At 40.5% G+C, this 19,046-nt stretch overlaps 2 protein-coding genes across 4 annotated transcripts in view; both read left to right on the forward strand.

Annotated features, from left to right (window-relative positions):
* Positions 1-5,697, forward strand: part of chst15 (carbohydrate sulfotransferase 15) — a 32,164-nt gene extending 26,467 nt beyond the window's left edge. For all 3 annotated transcript variants that reach the window (XM_019278768.2, XM_010739708.3, XM_019278769.2), the window contains 4 exons: positions 934-1,090; positions 2,827-2,983; positions 4,439-4,586; positions 5,154-5,697. In XM_019278768.2, the coding sequence (XP_019134313.1) occupies positions 934-1,090; positions 2,827-2,983; positions 4,439-4,586; positions 5,154-5,353 (662 nt within the window). In that variant the 3' untranslated portion in view covers positions 5,354-5,697. The remainder of the gene's footprint in view (positions 1-933; positions 1,091-2,826; positions 2,984-4,438; positions 4,587-5,153) is intronic.
* Positions 5,698-18,057: 12,360 nt separating this feature from the next.
* The window catches only part of cpxm2 (carboxypeptidase X (M14 family), member 2), a 32,160-nt gene continuing 31,171 nt past the window's right edge, over positions 18,058-19,046 (forward strand). The window contains exons 1-2 of the mRNA XM_019278749.2: positions 18,058-18,117; positions 18,354-18,849. Coding sequence (XP_019134294.1) covers positions 18,567-18,849 — 283 coding nt within the window. The 5' untranslated portion in view covers positions 18,058-18,117; positions 18,354-18,566. The remainder of the gene's footprint in view (positions 18,118-18,353; positions 18,850-19,046) is intronic.

Below are 19,046 nucleotides of genomic sequence, written 5' to 3' on the forward strand. Positions count from 1 at the left end.
TGTCACCACAGAAAATAGGTCCTGGCTATCATCCCTTTCTCGGAGAAAGAGAGGAAGATAAGGCCCATGTTGTGTTCCTTCCAAATACATCACAGCTTCGCTTCACCGATAAGAGGATAATGAAGGCACAGGCAGCCTAATGAATCCTGGATATTATTTCGCAGCACAGCCTGATAAACTTTCTGCTCTCAAATTGTTTGAGAAATGATGTCCTCTGACTTATTATGAGCACCAGTACTGTCACTATGTGAAATGCAACCATTCTACAATTTTTCCCACAGCTTGAGCTGTAATTACTCTTGCTTTTTCCTTGTTTGTGCACTTGCTTTAGAGTCTTTGATTTTATTGACTTGTTGCACGAGTGTTGGAAGCATGCTGTTAGTTCCAGCCTTGATTTAGAGGCGATTTAGAGGCAATTATACAAAGAAGTTGAAACAAACTTCTGTGTATTTAGGGTTTATCGTGTTTTTCTTAGGAAACTAATTATTTGTTTTTATTGATTTAAAATTGATTACAAAATTTAAACCAAATACTGAGAATCAGTCACAACAACAATATAAAACAGTAGATCTTAAAAATAACACTCAGCAGTTTAACTAGAGCCACAAGAGTCTTAAAGGGACAGTAAACTAAAATGCAAGCTTCTTTTTAAAGTACAACAAAATAAAATGCAGTCAATTTAATTTATTTCATTAAATAAAAACAGAGTAGCAGCAAGTTTATTGTCACATTTAAGAAGCTCCTTAAATGATTAATCAATTATCAAAATGGTTGCAGATTCAATTTTCTGTTGATCTTTGGTGCAAATGCAAAGCAAGAGAACGCAAGTGAGTGAGAAAATGTGTACATGTGCTTTGTTTTGTCTGTGTGATTGCATAACTGTATGACTGTGTGGAAGTTTCTATTTGAACCACTGTGGGTGTGTTTTTGCAGGAGAAGCCAGCGCGTCCACCATGTGGGATAATAACGCCTGGGTGTATTTCTATGATAACACCACAGAGGGAGAGCCTCCCTTCCTCATCCAGGACTTCGTCCACGCCCTGCAGCCCAATTCCCGCTTCATCGTCATGCTCAGGGACCCAGTGGAAAGGTGGGAGTAATCTCCGGTTCACCGACTCCCACTGCATATCTTCGCCAAGATGCCAGCAAACCATGCAGATACAGTTCTGACAGCACACCGCCTCCTTTGTGTCTCTATCATAGCTGTTTACACTTCAGATACAGACAGATACTTTTCTTGTTTATAGGAAACAAAAGACACGGAAGATGTGTTGCTTTTTACTCGCTGGCTGTCACATGTTTCATTATGACACCTTTATCAGAGGTGTGGAGAGCTTACTGCGGAAAGCCTGCCAGGTTTAAACTGGGACCACTTTATGCCGTTAGCGTAGATTTTCACTTCAGAGAATGTCTGAATAGGCTCTCTATAATTGCTTTTGTCCTACTGCTGAATTGAAATGTATTATTGATATTACTCCATCTATATTCACACCCTTATTAAAAAAAACTGTTCAGTATAGAACAGCAATCTGTTATGCTAGTTTTTTTTTTAAATATCTACTTTTTCAAATATCGTTTAAATCAGTTTTATGGAAACTGATCCATGAGAATACCCAAACCTACAAGTATATTAATGTTGTGGGTAACCTAGATACCGTTCAGTCTCTCAATTTATCCATAAATCCCATTACCTAAACACCCATATCTTTGCAATAGCTATCCGGTCATCCAAACAAGGATGACTATACATTTTACTTATCAAAGTCAATAACTTCACTTTATTACTTTTGCTTCCCAGTGTGATTCCTTCAGTCTGATCCACACTTGACAGCTCCTCCATGTTGTTATGTTTTGCTAAAGATACCTGCCTGTCTTTCTATATCAGTTCTTTTCAGTTAGATGTTCAAGGTTCACTGCAGTCCCCTGCAGATTTCTGGCCTGCCTTTGTATTTTAGTTTTGAATTTTTTTTTTCTGTTCACAAGGTAGGGTAGATAAGTAATAATAATGGTAAGTTTTACTGTTCTTCTGAGGAAGTGTACAGCAAGCCAAAATGGCATGTTTTGTATATTGACTATGTTTGCTTTCACTGCAAGAACTGAGGTGCCTACTCCTCCAAAGAAAGTAATTTATTGGTGTCCTCACCATCTTTTCCTCTGGCAGTGACCGTGGCATAGGTCGAGTTCTGTATCATTTTTGTCCTTCTCCTTGATAAGAGTTCACGTACCTCCTCCACTAGTGCAAGCAGTCTTGTTTGTTGGTTAACCACCTTACTTTGTTCCTCTGACAAGACGCTAAAAGACTTTTCTCCTCCATTTCATCCTCGTACAGATGGGTTCTCTTTTGTGTCCTGACTTTAAAATACGTTGAAGCAAACTAGAGAAAATGGGTTTAGGCTTGTCAAAGCAATTTAGTTAACTCAGACATTCGGCTCACCCCTAAAAACCTCACAGTGTGCGGATGCTGCTGGGCTACGAACAGAAACGCAGCACGTTATGACACTTGCTTGGCTGTTTCCATGGGACATTTCCGTGCAAGCGTTCAATCCCTGCAAAGTGAAAACCAGAACTTCTCTTCACTTTTGTCTTCACTTTGTAGCACTGGAAGCATTTTCTGATCTGTCAACATTGCAGTCACGCCTTGTTTACTCTGAACTACAGTGAGTGCTTGAGTTGCTGCAGAGAAATATAGCTTTTTGATGCAAGACAAAATATGGTGAAAATCTGAGTATCTGTAAAAACTGCATGTCCCATTTTACAAAAATTAAATTTCAGGGTCTATCATGTTCAAGTTTTTTCACATATCATATCATCTCTGTTCTCTTACAGGCTCTACTCTGACTACCTTTACTTTGGTATTGCCAATAAGTCTGCAGAGGATTTCCACGAGAAGGTGTCAGAGTCGCTGCAGTTATTCGAGGGGTGCCTTACAGAGTACACAATGCGCTCCTGTGTGTACAACACTACTGTCAACAATGCCATGCCAGTGAGTGTAACCCTCCCTCCCTGCCGCTTTTGTCTCACAGCCCTACAGAACGCCGGACTTCGGCGACCAGCGTATTAGCTGGTGGGAAGACAGAAAGAGAAAAGGAGTGAAAAAGACAGATGGAGTGAAATCCACACTTCATTAACACATGCTAAAGCCTGGAGGCTAGACTTTATGAAAGGGACTGGCAACACTGCTGAACCAATGAGAAGGGCAGCGTCTAGAGCCACTCTTTGTACAAGAAAACCAAGTTTACCATTGGTGTGAACTTCCCTCATGCTCTCTAAACAGACCAATTCTTAGTGTTAGTCAGTGCAGGGCCCCAGTCCAGCTTTTCCCATAGTACCTTGGGGCAGACTGGCTGACAGGAGGGAGGAGGAGGAGACTGGCCCGTCCTCTTTTGGCTTCCCCTCCAGACTACCTTATATTCAGCGGTCCTCTCCAACTTCCACTGACAAGCTTTATGACCCTCTGGGAGCATGGTCGCTCTCTGCCGCTGGCATAAGTGTCCATCCACTAATATCTCATCAGAATTATTAGACCATGTGAAAAGCATTACAGCTGTCCTGACAGCGGTCCCTCATGCCTGTGGCTCCTTGATAAAAGTTCTAGAGCTTGGATTAGAGTCTAGGGAGAAAGGACACATAAATACCAGCATGAGAACAAGATTGGCCTTCACCGTTGTTCCAAATTGATTTAACAAAGGAAGAATTGCTGGCCTGGCTTGTGATCATTTATTCTGAATGGCCTTTCAGTTTTGCTAAAGAGGCAAAAAGGACACGGAGATAATTCCTTTCCCAGTAACAAGGTGGTGTGTTTACGCCTACCGTTCTGCAATGAACTGTCACATTGGTAATCTAAAAATCCATTTCAACAACAATTAGGCTACCTCAAAATGCTCTGGTGAAATACCACAAAAAGATCAGTGGCCAATTTATTTGGGAGGTTCGTTAATGAATTTTGTAATTGTTCAATCTACAAAATGACAGTAAAGTGTGAAAATGTTCCCAGAGCCTAAGCTGACATTTTCAAATTGATTGTTTTTGTCCAAATAAACTTCATTAACAGTGATATAAAACAAAGAAAACTAACACGTCTTCACATCTATGAGTAACAACAATGGGTTAAAACAAGCTAAAAACATTGTGTAGTGGTATAAAAATCAGTATCTAGTCGACTGGCAGGTGGCAGGTTTTCCGATTATGGAGGATCTTTCTGAGATACACATCACATGATACCAGCACATGTTCACATGCCCACATGGTGCCTAGCATTACCCAGCAGAATACATGGGGGAAGATGAAAGAGAACGCTGGTGGAATTCCCTCGCTCCCTATGTTCGTTATCTTAAAAGAAGTAACCACCCATACGCTACCGTGCCCCTCCGCCGAGGAGGGACATTTCTTGGATAGAGCTCAGTTATCTTGCATTGATTCTCCTGTTTTGTGTCCTCAGGTCAGATTGCAAGTTGGCGTGTACATTGTGTACTTAATGGACTGGCTGACCGTCTTCAGCAGGGAACAGATTCTTGTCCTGAGGTTGGAAGACCATGCATCTAATAGGAAATACACAATGCACAAAGTCTTTGATTTTCTTAACCTTGGTGAGTATGCAACACATCCTAACATCTGACTCTAATCATTCCTTTGGGAACTCTGATCTAGTCCAATACAAAACATATCACTAACAGAATTAGGGACGTGTAATGTTAAACGCATGTCACTGACTGTGATTATTACCAGCAGGGATCCACCAATCTGAAACAGGTGGCGATTAAACAAATCTGTTTTCAGTCATTATCATATTAAAATGGCACGATAACTATGTGATTAAAATTTGCACAAGCCTATACAGATCAGTAGGGTGTGATAAGCTCCACTTATCAGTTTTGCCCTGTAGTCTTGAAGGCCCCTTACTTCTGTCTTACTGGTTCATCCCACAGTTTAATTGCCCCAAAGCTCAGGCTTAGTTCTTCAAAGAGCTGCCAACATGAGCCAAGGTACAATTATCTCCCAGAGCATCAAATCTTCTGCTCAGAGCGCCGCTGATACACAGTGACATTTCAGAGTCCTTTCCTGTGTTTTGTTCCATTTGTTTTATTGTTGTGACAAAATTTGAAGTTGACCCAGAAAGACGGGATGTAACAGATGTGTTTGTGTGTGTTTTACAGGGCCTCTCACAAAAGAAATAGAGTCAGAGATCACACGAAGTCCAGCGTCAAACACCAGGAGGCCGGCTGACAAAAACTTAGGACCCATGCTGCCCATCACTAAAGAGATCCTGCGGGATTTCTACATGCCGTTCAACGAGAAACTGGCCAAAGTGCTGCGGAATGACTCCTTCCTCTGGGAGAACAACTCGAAACTCTGAACAACCCACCATCCCTTTTACTTCAGTCAAAAAGAATAAACCACTGATGCGTCAGCCAGCCCCTTTGTTTGAGTTTCATCTCTCTCAAGTGCCCATGAAAATCAATGTTGTTTTTTTGAATTAAATTATTTTTTAAGTTATAAAAACAGAGATGAAATCAAAGATAGAAAATAGCACAAGAGAGCGTGGTGATTTCGTGGTGTGTGTATACGGGTGTGTGTCTGTGAGAGAGTGAGCGAGTGAATACAAGAAATGATGGCAGGTCTTGATTGTTTTCTTTTGTTGTTTCTTGTTTTTTTTTTGACCAGATGTACAAATTAAATAGTGAAATGAAATATATTAAAGCAGAGTCCTGTGGTGTCTTTATAAGTTTGGTTTGAGTAATTAAAAGATAATCCACCTCACGAAAATGAAAAGATGAGACCCACTGTGATACTTTGCTTCCTTTTTGTCCGACACAGCTGGAATATATCCAAACAGACAAAAGACTGGACATCGTGCCTTGATCATGATTCAGAGTTGGCTTAGCTGGGAGGAATCATCTGTGAGCAGAGCACTAGGGTTTAGTGAAACAACAGCCACATCTACTGGACACCGCATGTAGCTGCAATCTAAAAATTCAAACACATCAAACAACCAAAGGCCAAAGGCTAAAACATAATAAATAAATGAAATGGAAACAGACAGTGATGTACCGTATTTGAATATTAAAAACAGGTTTAAAAGGAAATCTAAAATGATGAATGTTTTTTAATGAAGTTGAATAAATCAGTGAGCTGAAAAGCAGCCATGTAATTATTCTGATCAAGCCTTCATTAAAATTTCCTCTCCTTCGGTTGAAAGGCAGTCAAACACTAAATAATTACCAATTAGTAATAAGATGAATAAAACAAAATATTTGTGACTGGAGGCTATTAAATCTGGCAAATTAATTTAGCAGTTGAAACAAAGTCTTTTGAACACATTAGACAGAGACATGGGGTAAAAGATAACACTGAATTACATGTGTTTAAAACATTGTCAAGCACTGCTGAACAATTCTTTTTCTTATACTTTAAAATGCTGAAGTTGGAAGATACCCTTTCTCTACACCAGAGGGCAGACAGTACATACCAATGTACACATTTTAATAAAGGCGACAGTAAAATAAGGACATTTTTCTAGCATCAACATCCAGATGGTTACAAACATGTGCCTTTAAACAAGATGATGAAGAGAAAGAAATCAACCTGTTGGTCGTCATGTCTCTCTCTTCTCTGGCAGCCGCCTAAGCCTTCGCAACAAGACAAACCGACCCAAATACCAGTGGAAATCCTCCTTTCATAATTAAAAAGGAAAGCTGCAATCGCGCTGTTTTACTGAACAACACAAGATCCCAGGAGACACAGCTCCTACATTTTACAATCTCAGAACGCCGACAGCTTTGACTACTCCCTTCACACGCTGAAGTCAAGAAAAACGTGAGTGTGCAATTCATTTGCATAGTTTGTTCGTTGTGGAGTCTGAAGTGGTTCTGCTTCAATGAGAGCTTCCAATAAACTTATATATTTAGGAATTCACAGATATTACCAAAATTTCTCATTCTAGTCTGTGTCATATCAAAATACAGAAAATGACAGGAAACTGGACAACTACTGGCACTGAAAGCACCCCAGAGACTGTCTGTAACACACATTTAGCCTAGACTATTTCACAGACTTGTCCTTCTCCCAAAAATACTTGTTGTCATGGGATATGACAGTGTTTTTAAGAGATGCTGGCAGTATTCTAGCAGTCTGTTGTACAAAACAATGATTCAGTCAACCAACTCATGAGGAACAGATTTATAGTGGTAACACAGAGTTGATACTTGGCATCCAGGTACAAGGACACACCACACTCAGCACAGCAGACCTTGGCGGAGCTTAGGAAATGCTATATGAGCAGCAGAGGCCATGGCAGTAGAAGGAAGTGGATGCAATGTACAGCAGAGTTTGCAGAAAAAAAAAAAAAAGAAAAAAAAGTTGGGCAGGCGCAGCATAGCAAAGCAAAGGGCACCTCAGACAATGAGACATGTTGTGTCTGATGTGCACCTTCATTGTGCACACTAGGCACGGGGCATCTAGTGAACTGAGATGGATGAATCTAAACCCAGCAATCCAACTCATGTGCAGCAGATAAATATGAACTTAGATGACCATCGGTGCTTGGAAATTAGGTTGGTACAGAGTGTTGTGGAGTGTAGCAGCAATGTAAACCATGAAACAGCAGCTTAGCCGTTTAAAGCATGATATAAATAGGAAAGAATTGTCACCTAAACCTTAGAAGTAGGTGGAGAATATGTGACTGAGACTACATATGCCTCCATGTGATGAAAGTTGTGAGTTTGTTGTTGAGTTTCCCATTAAGTTAAAATTAAATATAAATTACATGGACTGTGTGCAAGACAGTCATGTTTACATTCCTATATAGCTAATAATTTAAAAAAATTAGACAACCACCAAGTGGGATATATAACACACAAATATATTCATCATCAAAAATCAGAAAAATGCATGTTCCAAAACAAGTCCAGCCACTACAAGTAAGTTAAATAATTCATAATTAATTTCCGACCCATGGAAATACTTAACATAAATGTGGAAGCAACCAAAAAAGCATGAATTAGCAGCTGGTAGACGACAAACACAGCGAGCAAGAAAGATGTGACAACAGGCAACAATTTAACAGCCACACTTACGAATGTGGCTAAGCACAAGAACACAAACACCTACTAAACAGAGCATGAGCAGCATAAACTTACCTTGCTGAAGTGAAGAAGTGACTCCTGGTGTTGTGTTTGGGCATCACAGCAACAAGAAATCCTTTGAGAACAGAAGTACCATGGACAGAAAAAACTACACCCTTTTTCACAGCAGCCATTTTGAACATGGAGGGGTAAACACAGGTGTTTCCAATGATGCTAATTAAGGTTGTGTTCCATTCAGGTCAAACAGAGTCAGGGTGCTATTGTGGTGCATGTTGGTTCACTTGAAATGCTGCAATAAATGGTACTGGACCTCAATTAGTAAGACCTGCTGCTATTTCATGTCAAGCTCAGCCTAATGGCTGATAGCAACAACAGCTGAGAAGAGTTTAAATAGACTGTAAAGCCTATGACTGTTTGCGTTGTTTGTAACTGTCCTAAAAATGTTTGGTCAGTTTCGACTTTTGAAATCCGTACGACAATAGGCATTTCCATAGTAACGCAGTTCTGCGCATGCCCCGGTCTAACCTTTTCCAACAGCCTGTAGGACTCGAGAGAAGATTACAAAACCAGATCTGTCTTTATTTTCCATGTCTATCAAAACAAAGATAAAAAGCTCCCTTGTGTCATATTCTTAATAACTATGTTTGCTCCAGATTTTCTTCTGATCTGTCTCTAGAGTGTCTCTAAGTAGTAAATCCTCTTCACTCCCCATTTTGAGGTCAGTTTAGTTTGAGTGCTGAAGTTAGGTCAACTGTTTTTTTTTTTGTTTGGATTCATCTGATCAGCGTGCCATGGACTCTCTTGATGGAGAATGTTTGATTGGTGTACCAAAGGTGCGTTAGATTTATTTAACAAGTAGTGGAGTTTGTCATGCCTGAGTGCAGGCAGCTGCAGTTGACTGCCTAAAAAAACTACTGCACTTCAATTCATTACTCTGTATGAATAATATACTTATTCTGGTCATATTGTGGTCTGGAATCTTGGGTCACTAGCAAAATCGTTGTGTTTTATTTGCTAAATTTGCTCAAAGGCACTTTATTTATTATATTCTTATTTATTATAAACCAACAATTAATTGACCCTGCTAGTCCAAATTACCTGTGTGGCCAAAGCCTGATATTGCTTATTCCTTTGTGCAATTAAATGTGTTCACTGTTGATTAATGTTTTTTTATTGTTTATTGTGTAGAGGTGGGGTTTCTCCAGATCTTAATGTTTTCTCAAAATCCCTGAATCTTTATATTCTTGACTGGAGCAGCAAATCAACTGAGAAAAAGGATGTGATACGAATGGGGAAATATTGCCATCTATAGGTCAACAACATTCCCATGGGGGCTTGTTGGCTTGTATGTGTTGTGTTATATTCAGTCATGTCACCTCAGTGAGCAAGCTTGCTAGCTAACTATCTCATGGACATAATGATGCTTTTTATGAGGAGCCAACATCAGCTGCCATCCACAGAAAATGATTCAGCAGCATCAGCATAGGCCAGTGAACTGTGGACAGATTGTTTACGCCAATTTCCCACCCTAACTATATTATGTAACTTAAAAATAATAACATCAGACAGCATTTGCATCTTTTTGGGTTGTAAGAGTGAAAATTAGTCATCCCCAACATTTTTTGTGTAATGGTTTCAGAATAATGAAGACAGTTGGAGACCAATTAGATACAAAATAAGATGTGGGCTCCACAAAGAGATTGTTTTCCTGGGGAACTATCATGGTTTCCCAAATGATGTACAGATTTTTAGGCATTCTGTTGTCTCAAATGGCTTGAAATGTACATGTCTGCTTAACTGGGAAAAAACCTCCACCTCCATGGGGGCATGCCCCTTACACTCCACAAGGTTTGGGCTAAGCCCTGAGTGCTTAAGTCTGGCACCATCCCTGCTTAATACATTCCCTTTTTTACAATTAACATGGTCTCTATAGTTTATCTTGAGTCAATCCCATGTACATCATGTACGTCTCACGGGTCCATGGAAGAAAATAGACCCTGACAAAAACACTATTTACACCAGCTTGAGTAATAATTACAAAAAATGTGCCCAGCCGTCTCAGGAACAGAAACTATATACTCGTGACCCATTTTTAAAGATTTACGTCCTCAGTATGAACAAGTCAGAAACTACTAGGCTAGAGAATTTGGAAATTTTTGAAAAACATTGTTGGGTCTTTTCCTGGGATTTGTAGACAGAAAATGAGCATATAGGAAACAACGCCAACTTTATCCTTTATGAGACATAAAACTTTATGGGACATAAAACAGGATTTACTCATTTTAAGACCAAAGGGTTCCTAAACAGTGGTTTGGGCACAATTATGAGTCATATAGAGGCTCCAAGGATCTCATTTTCAGTACTAATACAATTTAAATCTCACTTAACCAACAACAACAAAACATAAGCTGTTGCTGGGTAAAACAGTGGTTATTGATCTAATGGCATCAGTGATATGAGTATTGAAAAACCTCTTTATAGTTACTGCTTACTGGATCCTCTTTGCTTGAAAGAAGACGCTGGCAGCATGATGATGCACTCCCTGAACCTGTATCATGGGTGCAGGACATTTCAGGTCACATTTATTGGATTCAGAGCAGGATGTTGGACGTGGCTGGGAGAAACTTTGTCCCGAGGTTCATTTCTCTTCTGTCAGTTTGGATGAGCTTCCAAGCAGAGCTTAAACAAAGATGCCTCTCTCTCTCAACGTGACTCCTCATCTTAAGTCCTCTGCTTTTCCTTCTCATCATGCTTTAGCCCTTTGTCAGATTAAACTTTAATGAAATTCCATTGTGGTGTGGGACTTCTTAATGTGAAGGATGCTTTGTTACTAGTCTCTTAAGTTACATCCCCAAGTTTAAGACCTTTGACCATCATAGTCAGAGTAGAAAATGCTGTCAAGACCACCAACAAAGTGATGATCACTCCTACTCGTAACTCTCCCGTGATCCTTTCTAAGTAGCTGCGTGAAATCACAGCTCTGTGTCTCACTGTTATCAATGAGCAATGAAGTGTTTCTTGAGATAATGAAAAAGAAAGATCTGGATAAACAAGTTTATGCAACAAACATTTGCAATCCATCATGCTGACTGAGTGCACTGATAGCCTGCCAGTTATATTTGAGGAGGCTGTGTGAGGCCCAGTCATGCCCACTGATGATGAGTGAGCAAGGAATGCAGGACACAAACAGATCTTCGTGAGAACTGCATTCTCGATTGGGTGAGATTTGTTAGAAAAAAAGAATTATAGTTGATGATTTTTCACTTTATATTACAGTAATCCAAAACTAAGCTAAGGATATTAAACAGAATCCTCCAAGTCCTCTTTGGTTTGCTTGCCTCACATTTGTGGAGTTCAGCCCAAAACATCTGTTTGTGATATACAGTGCTATGCAGTTTTATCTCTTTTGGACACATATTGTAGAAATAGAAATGGTCCCTGGCAAGGCTTGTGATTACTGATTGCCCTGCCTTTTTCTTCACACAGTCTACTGTAGGCAAAGACGCTATCGTGACTTTCCATGCTCTTGTCTGTGAAAGACTGCTGACCAGGAACTTTGAAACCTTGAACAATTTTGGTACGGTGTACCTCCTAAGTCAAGCATCAAGAACTCCTTTTCACGAATGTTTCATGCTAATTATGTGTTCCAATGGTTCTTTTTTGGCATTGGCAAGTCTCCATGTGGCTGAAATGTATCGATTCAACTGTTTTTATCAGACAAAACTCTTAAGAATGGAGGATGTGCTAAACCAGATGTTTCTTATTTGTTTTGTCATCCCTATTGTGTCCTTGCAGTTGTGTCATTGTTCAACAAAGTTTAATGGAACCAGGATTGTTGCTCTGCATTACCTCCCATCTCAGACTCCAGCCCAGCATTTCCCAACAGGGACTGTACAGAATTCTAATGCGGTTACATCTGTGCCTGGGCGGACCATAGCCTTGCAGCAGCTAAACTGCCAGATGTCCATCTGGGTTGCCCATAGAACCTGGTATATGGAAGAAATCCTTGGAGTTTTAGAAACAGAACCTTTAGTCCTGGGTAATGACCTACTTCCCAGAGACAACAACAATAGGATAGAGTTAGAAGGAGAAAGAGGAAAGTTTGTACAGCAAAAAACTCACAGCTAAATGTTGCATCATTTGAGAAAATTTATACATCCACCAGGATTCTCTTGCCATTCAAATTAAAAATGGTCACTGTGATTAGATGCAAACATCTGGCCTGTTTCAATTGTATTCAGCTGGAACCTGTCCCAGCTGTGGTCAATGTGGATAAAAAATTTGAAACACAGGTGTTCAGGAAGGGAGCATTTTAAGGAAGGAAACCGAGGGCGGCTTTGCTCAAATGCATCGGGATCCAGGCCACCAAGTAGTAAAACTGAAATTGTTACCAGGCAAGTTGACGTCTAAGTGTGTGATGAATAGATAAAGAGGTTTTTCATCACCCAAAGGTCTCCGAAGAGGAGACATTCTTAGCAACCTCTCCAAACCGCAAACAACAATAAATTGTCCCAAACTGTAAGACTATGACAAATGTAATAGTCTCTGCTGGGATCATAAAATATTGGAAGTAGAAAGCCATGAAATTAGCCAGCGTGAAAGACAGATGTGCTGTTTGTCTCACTTGTGCTGAATGAACAACTTACTGTGCACTTTGACATGTTATTATTCACATACCACTGAAAACATTTGTTTTAAAAATTTTGTAAAGGTAACTTTTACAAATTATTGACTTTAGGTCAGCAATCTTTAGACATAAAACCTGTATTTACAGAATTTTGGCCACTAGGCGGCAGCAGAAACAGGCTGTAACACCAAAACAATGAGTTAAAAGATAAAACGCTCCATAGAGCTGAGAAGAAGTGCAGCGCTGGGTGATAATTCTCTGTTGCTTCGTCACTATGAATAACCTCTTTCATATACATATAGTCATATGGTCTATTGTTAATGTAAACATGATTATATTAGCTTTAATATGTGGAATATTTGGGAATAAGAGAACCGTTTCAGTTCCATAGGAGCAACTTGCTCCCATAGTCATCTCTTCTTACACTATTATGCAATATTTTGCACAAACCATAGCGTGAAAATGGTAGCCACAGGCTGGTGGGCCCTTTGAATACCAAGCTTTCATAAGTCCTACTTCATAACACTCAAACATCCTCTCTCTCAATATCACACAGTAATTCATAATTGGCTGCTCATTGTGGGTTTCTTTAGTAGAGAATGGTTCCAGAACTACTATTTAAAAAAAATCAGGTTTGACATTGCTCTGATTCTGTATGACAAAACCAGAAGAAAGAAAAACATCTTACTGTGCTGTACCAATCAGGACCAGGGAATGAAATGTCTACAAAAACAAAATCTAATGAAACCTGATCAAGTAAACATGCTTCAAATCAAATTACCTTTACTTGCAAAAATCTGCTTGAGCTTTCGACACCATGAAAGAAATATCAACACCTGACCGTTCTGTGTGTGATCCCACTACTTTAATCAAGTTAGAACACTGGATATATTGACTATAATCACACTAAAAAATAAAAAATGGCTTGCTTCTTTCACTTGACTGGCAAAACAGGTTGGGATTGATTAGTTCCAAGAAGGATACCAGGAAACACAAGCTGACACAGACCTTAGGACTCAAAGCATACTGCTCTGCATGTGTGCCGGTCTAGCAAATTGACCATTGCCACGTTTTGCACAGTTTCCATGGACACAGGAGAAATATTGCTAAGATCCAACTCCAGCTTTTTACCTTCTCCTCTGATCATAAGGTGATCAGAAAGCAGAGTTTGGACGTGTATACAACCAGAGCTATGCAGAAATAGATCCTGTTTAAAAATACATAACATTTGCAAATAATGTGAAATGACATGCCTTTCAAGTATCCAAATAACAGTCTAGGAAGAAGACTGCAACTGGCTCTGATGTGCATATTTCTTGTCTATGTCATTTAAATTTTTACATCGCACCAAACATTAAAGTTAAACATTGACAGAATCAATGTCATCCTTTTGGATATTCAATACAAATTTAAAATATTCAGTACAAATTCGTCTTGAACCAAAGATCCGGCTGCATGTCCGAACATCACTCATTCCAGGAGTTGAGATTCAACCCTAATGAAATGCACATGGTTTAAAGTGGTAAAGCCGAGGACACAACATGCCAAGTTTTGGATCCATAAATGTGTCACGTTACATTTCGGCAGACACGTAAATAAATAAATAAGACAAGGCGGGTTTGTCCCGGTCAACCAGGAGCGTACCTGTTTGTCCTCAATGAACTGTGAACAAGAGAATTCATTATATTAGAAATGTTGGCCACAAGCCAGTTTAACACACTGAAGGTTGTATTTGATGGATGATCACAAAATGTGTGGGCATGCATACATTTTTGTTTGTGTGTGTAAACCATTGAACGTGTGAGATTACACCCATTAATCTGATTCTCCCCTCATGCAAAAAGCCACTCTGGATCTATTACTGACATAATTTCATGTTATGTTTAAAAAGTTACAATTGTCACGAACATTGTATGTCAGGGAAATCGTAGCCTCACTATATTCTGCTGAATAGTACACCATAGATACATTATTCTTTCCACCCTCAGATTCTTTACCACAACCCTCTTTGTCATCAATTATAAGGTGCCAAAACAGCAGCAGGGAGGTATTTGCCACTGAGCCTCTAACCTGTCACTCTGGGCGCTGATGTCCAATTAATGAGAATTCAGTCAGGGATTTTCCCCCCTTAAGAGATTATGGAAAGAACCAGAAGCCATCACTCTCCCACCTTAGGTGCTCTTCACTGAGAAAGACAGCTATTGTCACAACATCCCTGCCTCAAGCTGCTCTGCTCCACAGCATGATAAGCGACTGTTTGATCTGCCTGTTTCAGACCAGAGGAGGTATTTTAATGTGGACATTCTGGCTGCTATAGACAGAAGTCATTTCATGCTTTAATAAATGTTGACTGTGTCTAAGTATCTTCTAAATTACATTCTATGAAAGCCATGTGTGTAGCGGCATAGTTTATTCTAGCAGCCAGTGGAATATAAATGCTGGATTTGCACGTTAACAATACTAATATTTATTTATGGAGACGGTAACATAAGATTACAAAATAAAAGCAACAGAAGGGACATTCTTTAGTGAAAGCAAATGTGTAGAAATTAGTTAAAAATTTAAAGAAGACACGTTGTTCCAAACCATTGAAGCTCTGAGGTATGATCACATCTATTGTTTGCACAAACGCTTAGACCTGTAGACTGTATTTATGTTTTCATGATAAACGGTATCTTGTGGTCACGATGGAGGAGGACTGTCCCCTCTTAGAGGAAGAAGAATGCAGAAGCAGCGCAACGTTGTCAAAGTACAAAACCTCTCAGGGTGAGTGGTTGGCCGGCGACTGTTTCATTTGACTTTGGTCTCCTGCCAACAGCCAACATGTCGGTTTCTTCTTAAACCATGACCATAAACTTTCAACCCTATCACCAGATGAGAACATTATGTTCAATTACATGTATTTCTAGGTCCAGTGCCAACATTTTAGAATTCTGCAATACCTGGCAACTACAGTAAAATTGTGTTTAGGGTATAGTATGTGTGTGTGTGTGTGTGTGTGTTTGTGTTTGAAACACTTAAGGTTAAGGAAAGAAGACAAAAGACAAATGTTAATTGCAGGTTTTTCATGGGACGCATGGGACTCCTGCATGAAAGTGAATGCATAAAAACCAGATGAACTACAGTACTCCAACCTACACATTGCAGGAAGTAGTCCACCTCACTACTAAAAAGGGTTCTGCATACTGCATTGCTACAGAAGGTTGGTATTAGACGATTATTCTGATAGTGAAATTGTCCAATATGGACTTGATTTCTGGGGATGATTTTCCCCTAATGAACCTCAACTAATTGGTTTTAGTTGCTCTGACTTGAACAAACCTCAGCAATGGTGTTGCTTATATGAATTGTGTTTTGAATCATTTTCAAGTTTTAAAAATCCACTCGGAACCAGTGTAAAGGTGCTAATAGGGTTTTTGTCGCAGCAGCGTTTTAAACTGAAGTCAAGAAAGTAATTTATGACTAAGAGCAGAAGACACTGAACAGGAAGTAATTCATGTTTGGATGACTTTTATGAGATCTATAAAAGATTGGACATAATACGACAACAGAATTTTGACAATGACAGTTAATATCATGGCCAAACAGCACCTCCAAAGAAAAGATCCATCACCATCACAACTCACAATTCAGTCTGTGTCTCTAAAGTCTGTGTAAAGGCAATTCTGAGTTTTAAAGTACATTAAATATGTTGGAAAATAGTTGCTGAAAACATGTGAAAGACTTTGAACAATATGTTATTGAAATGTGGAGTTAGAGGTTAAAACCGTTTTTCACCAGTTTTCAGTCCAGGATTTTGTGGGCGGTCCTTAAAGGGTGGCTCGATGACACGCTGAGGCCACCCTGAGCATAACCCTGCGGAATGATAGAGATTAATTCATCTCACACAGAGTGTTTCAAAGTAAGTCATGTCATTTTCTGAACATTTCTGTCGCACTCACAGTCACATTATCAACTTTAAATAGTGTTCAGGCAGGTAAATCCTTTACCATGCCAGCAAGTACTCGGTCCTATACTGTAGACCTCGCATCTCAGCTACAGTGTAGTCATGCATTCAGAGCAACCTGACACACTGTGAGTCACGGTTGTTTTGAGGTGTGCAAGGTGGGAGGATGTTTCGTGTCTCAAAGCCTTTGAGGTAAAATGCTGCAGCTCGGGCTTGGCTGCCTCCCGCCCCTCAACCCCTCCTCCTGTTTCCTCCCTCCTTCTTCCGCCCAGGCGCATCAGCATGGGTGTAGTCTAGTTGAGGAGTGGGCGGGTGACTGTGCCAACTGAGCATGGAGTCCTCCAGCCTCGAGCTGTCCACCCACTCCTGATCCTGTTCTTGTGTGATTAGCCTGCAAGCTTCAGCCTCCTTTAGCTAGAATTCAGAAGCTCTCGGGTCTCAGGTGTAAAGTCTGAGTTCAATACAACCTTTTTGGACTTCTTTTTTCTGTATGCAATGTCCATCCACATCAGTTATGTTTAATGAACCAGTGCATTTAAATTGGGTAGCGTCCAGGCGGGGCACCAGGCTTATTAAGGGATTATCTTTGCCTTAGTTTGTCTTGCCTCAGGTTGATGAAATGTCAAAAGCTGTACTGATTAGTTGTGCGAATGGCTCCATGAAATCCCACCTCTCCTAATGACTAAATCTCCCAAGCCCAAAGCTAGAAATGTTTTTGCCTACCAATAACTTTGAATGTTTCTTAAGTGCCAGAGATAATGCAAAATATGGTTTTAATCAGGAGTGTGTCAGTGTGACTGCAGGCTTTGGGATGTGTTATTGTTTAAAGTGAGGCTCCAACGGCTGCTGTAGTCGTGTTTGTGTGTGTGTAATAGAGAGTAAAGGAGAGAAAGAGCTTCATGAGGAACAGACAGTGCTGATGTGATGAGCTGTGACACACGGGGCATCGCTCCATCCCTGAGTTGGAACATGCCTGGATGCTCCACAGAGAGGTTGTTCGGTTAAATTTCAGCCGCTTGTTAATGTGTAAATTACTGCAGAGTCTGAACAGGTCTTGGCTGAAACAAGAACAGCTTCGGCAGTTCGAAGTGGAGCAACAAGTTAATTATCTTTCCCGGTAAAGGGATATTATGTGGTGTTAGCTGACACTGAATGCAATAAGTGCACTTTTACTAAACAAACAGTTGTACACCCAGTGTGATTTACTGTTAAAACCGCTACTGCTTGTTTGGGAATACTTTTTTTGTGCCAGTGTGGACTTGAAACACACCCCTACATGGTACAGGAAACTCGCCTCTGCTTCTCCTTTGGACACGCAGAATTGCAAACTGGTTAAGAGCTGTTTGAGTACTCGTGTTGATTCCCCCGCAGGGGAAGAAGAAACTTTCCTCTGGTTAAAGCTGCGCCTGCCCCAGACAGAGTGGGAGGAGATGGAGATGAAAGCAGATCCTGAATATGTCAATGTATGTTTCCCAGAGAGATTTCTATACTTATTTCACTTCTACCCACACCAATAAAATAACTCTGCATTGTGTCAGCAGCCTGGACTAGTTTGAATTTAAACGGGAAAGAGAAAAAACTGTCTTTTTGAGTCACCTGCCAGCATCTAAATGAGAGAACTGTACCGTCTGTCTCCCTGCCTCTTCCCTCTCCTCTCTTGCTCACTGTGTTTCTCCCTCCCTCACTGCATTTTTCCCAGGCTGAGGCGTCCATGGACCCTCTGGCTCCGCTGCTTTCGTCAGTGACTTGGAGCGCTCTGAGAACTTTGTGAACTCTCCGTGTTGGAGAGAGGAAGGGAGAGGAAGGGGAGCAGTTGATGGGACGCAGCCCAGCAGCAGCAGCAGCAGCAGCAGCAGCAGGCTCCTCTGGAGACGGCATCAGGACTCTCAGCTGGAGATAATCCCCCGAGGTCATGACTAGACAGCGCCTCAGCCTGCTAACCCCCCTGGCTCTGCTGGGACTCCTTATGGGGCTTGCAGACATCAGCCATGGCTTTGCTGGTGAGGATGAGGATTATTACATGCAGGAGCTGCTGACAAGAGATCAGTACAACAAGGTCCAAATGCTGGAGAAGCCTGTGGCCTCGATACCTGACAGACATGAGCACCCCAGTCAAAACCCTGCCAAGAAAGTGCCCAAGGGAAAGGCAGAGAGCAACAGGCAGACGGATAAAACCACAGCTGATACAAAATCAGGTAAAAGCACTGCCATCTCAGTGTGTACAGTAGTATACAGTGTGTGTACAGTAGTAAACACTTTTACACAATCTTCAATCAAAAAAATCAGTGATAATGATTTAATTTAGTTATTTATTTTATATTTTTAAATCTAACAGAGGTTTGCGTAGCCGCAAGATCTACGCTAGAAGACTTAAGTTGTGCTGAAACTTTTG

The sequence above is a fragment of the Larimichthys crocea genome, chromosome XVI (assembly GCF_000972845.2).
Source record: "Larimichthys crocea isolate SSNF chromosome XVI, L_crocea_2.0, whole genome shotgun sequence".
NCBI lineage: Eukaryota > Metazoa > Chordata > Actinopteri > Sciaenidae > Larimichthys > Larimichthys crocea.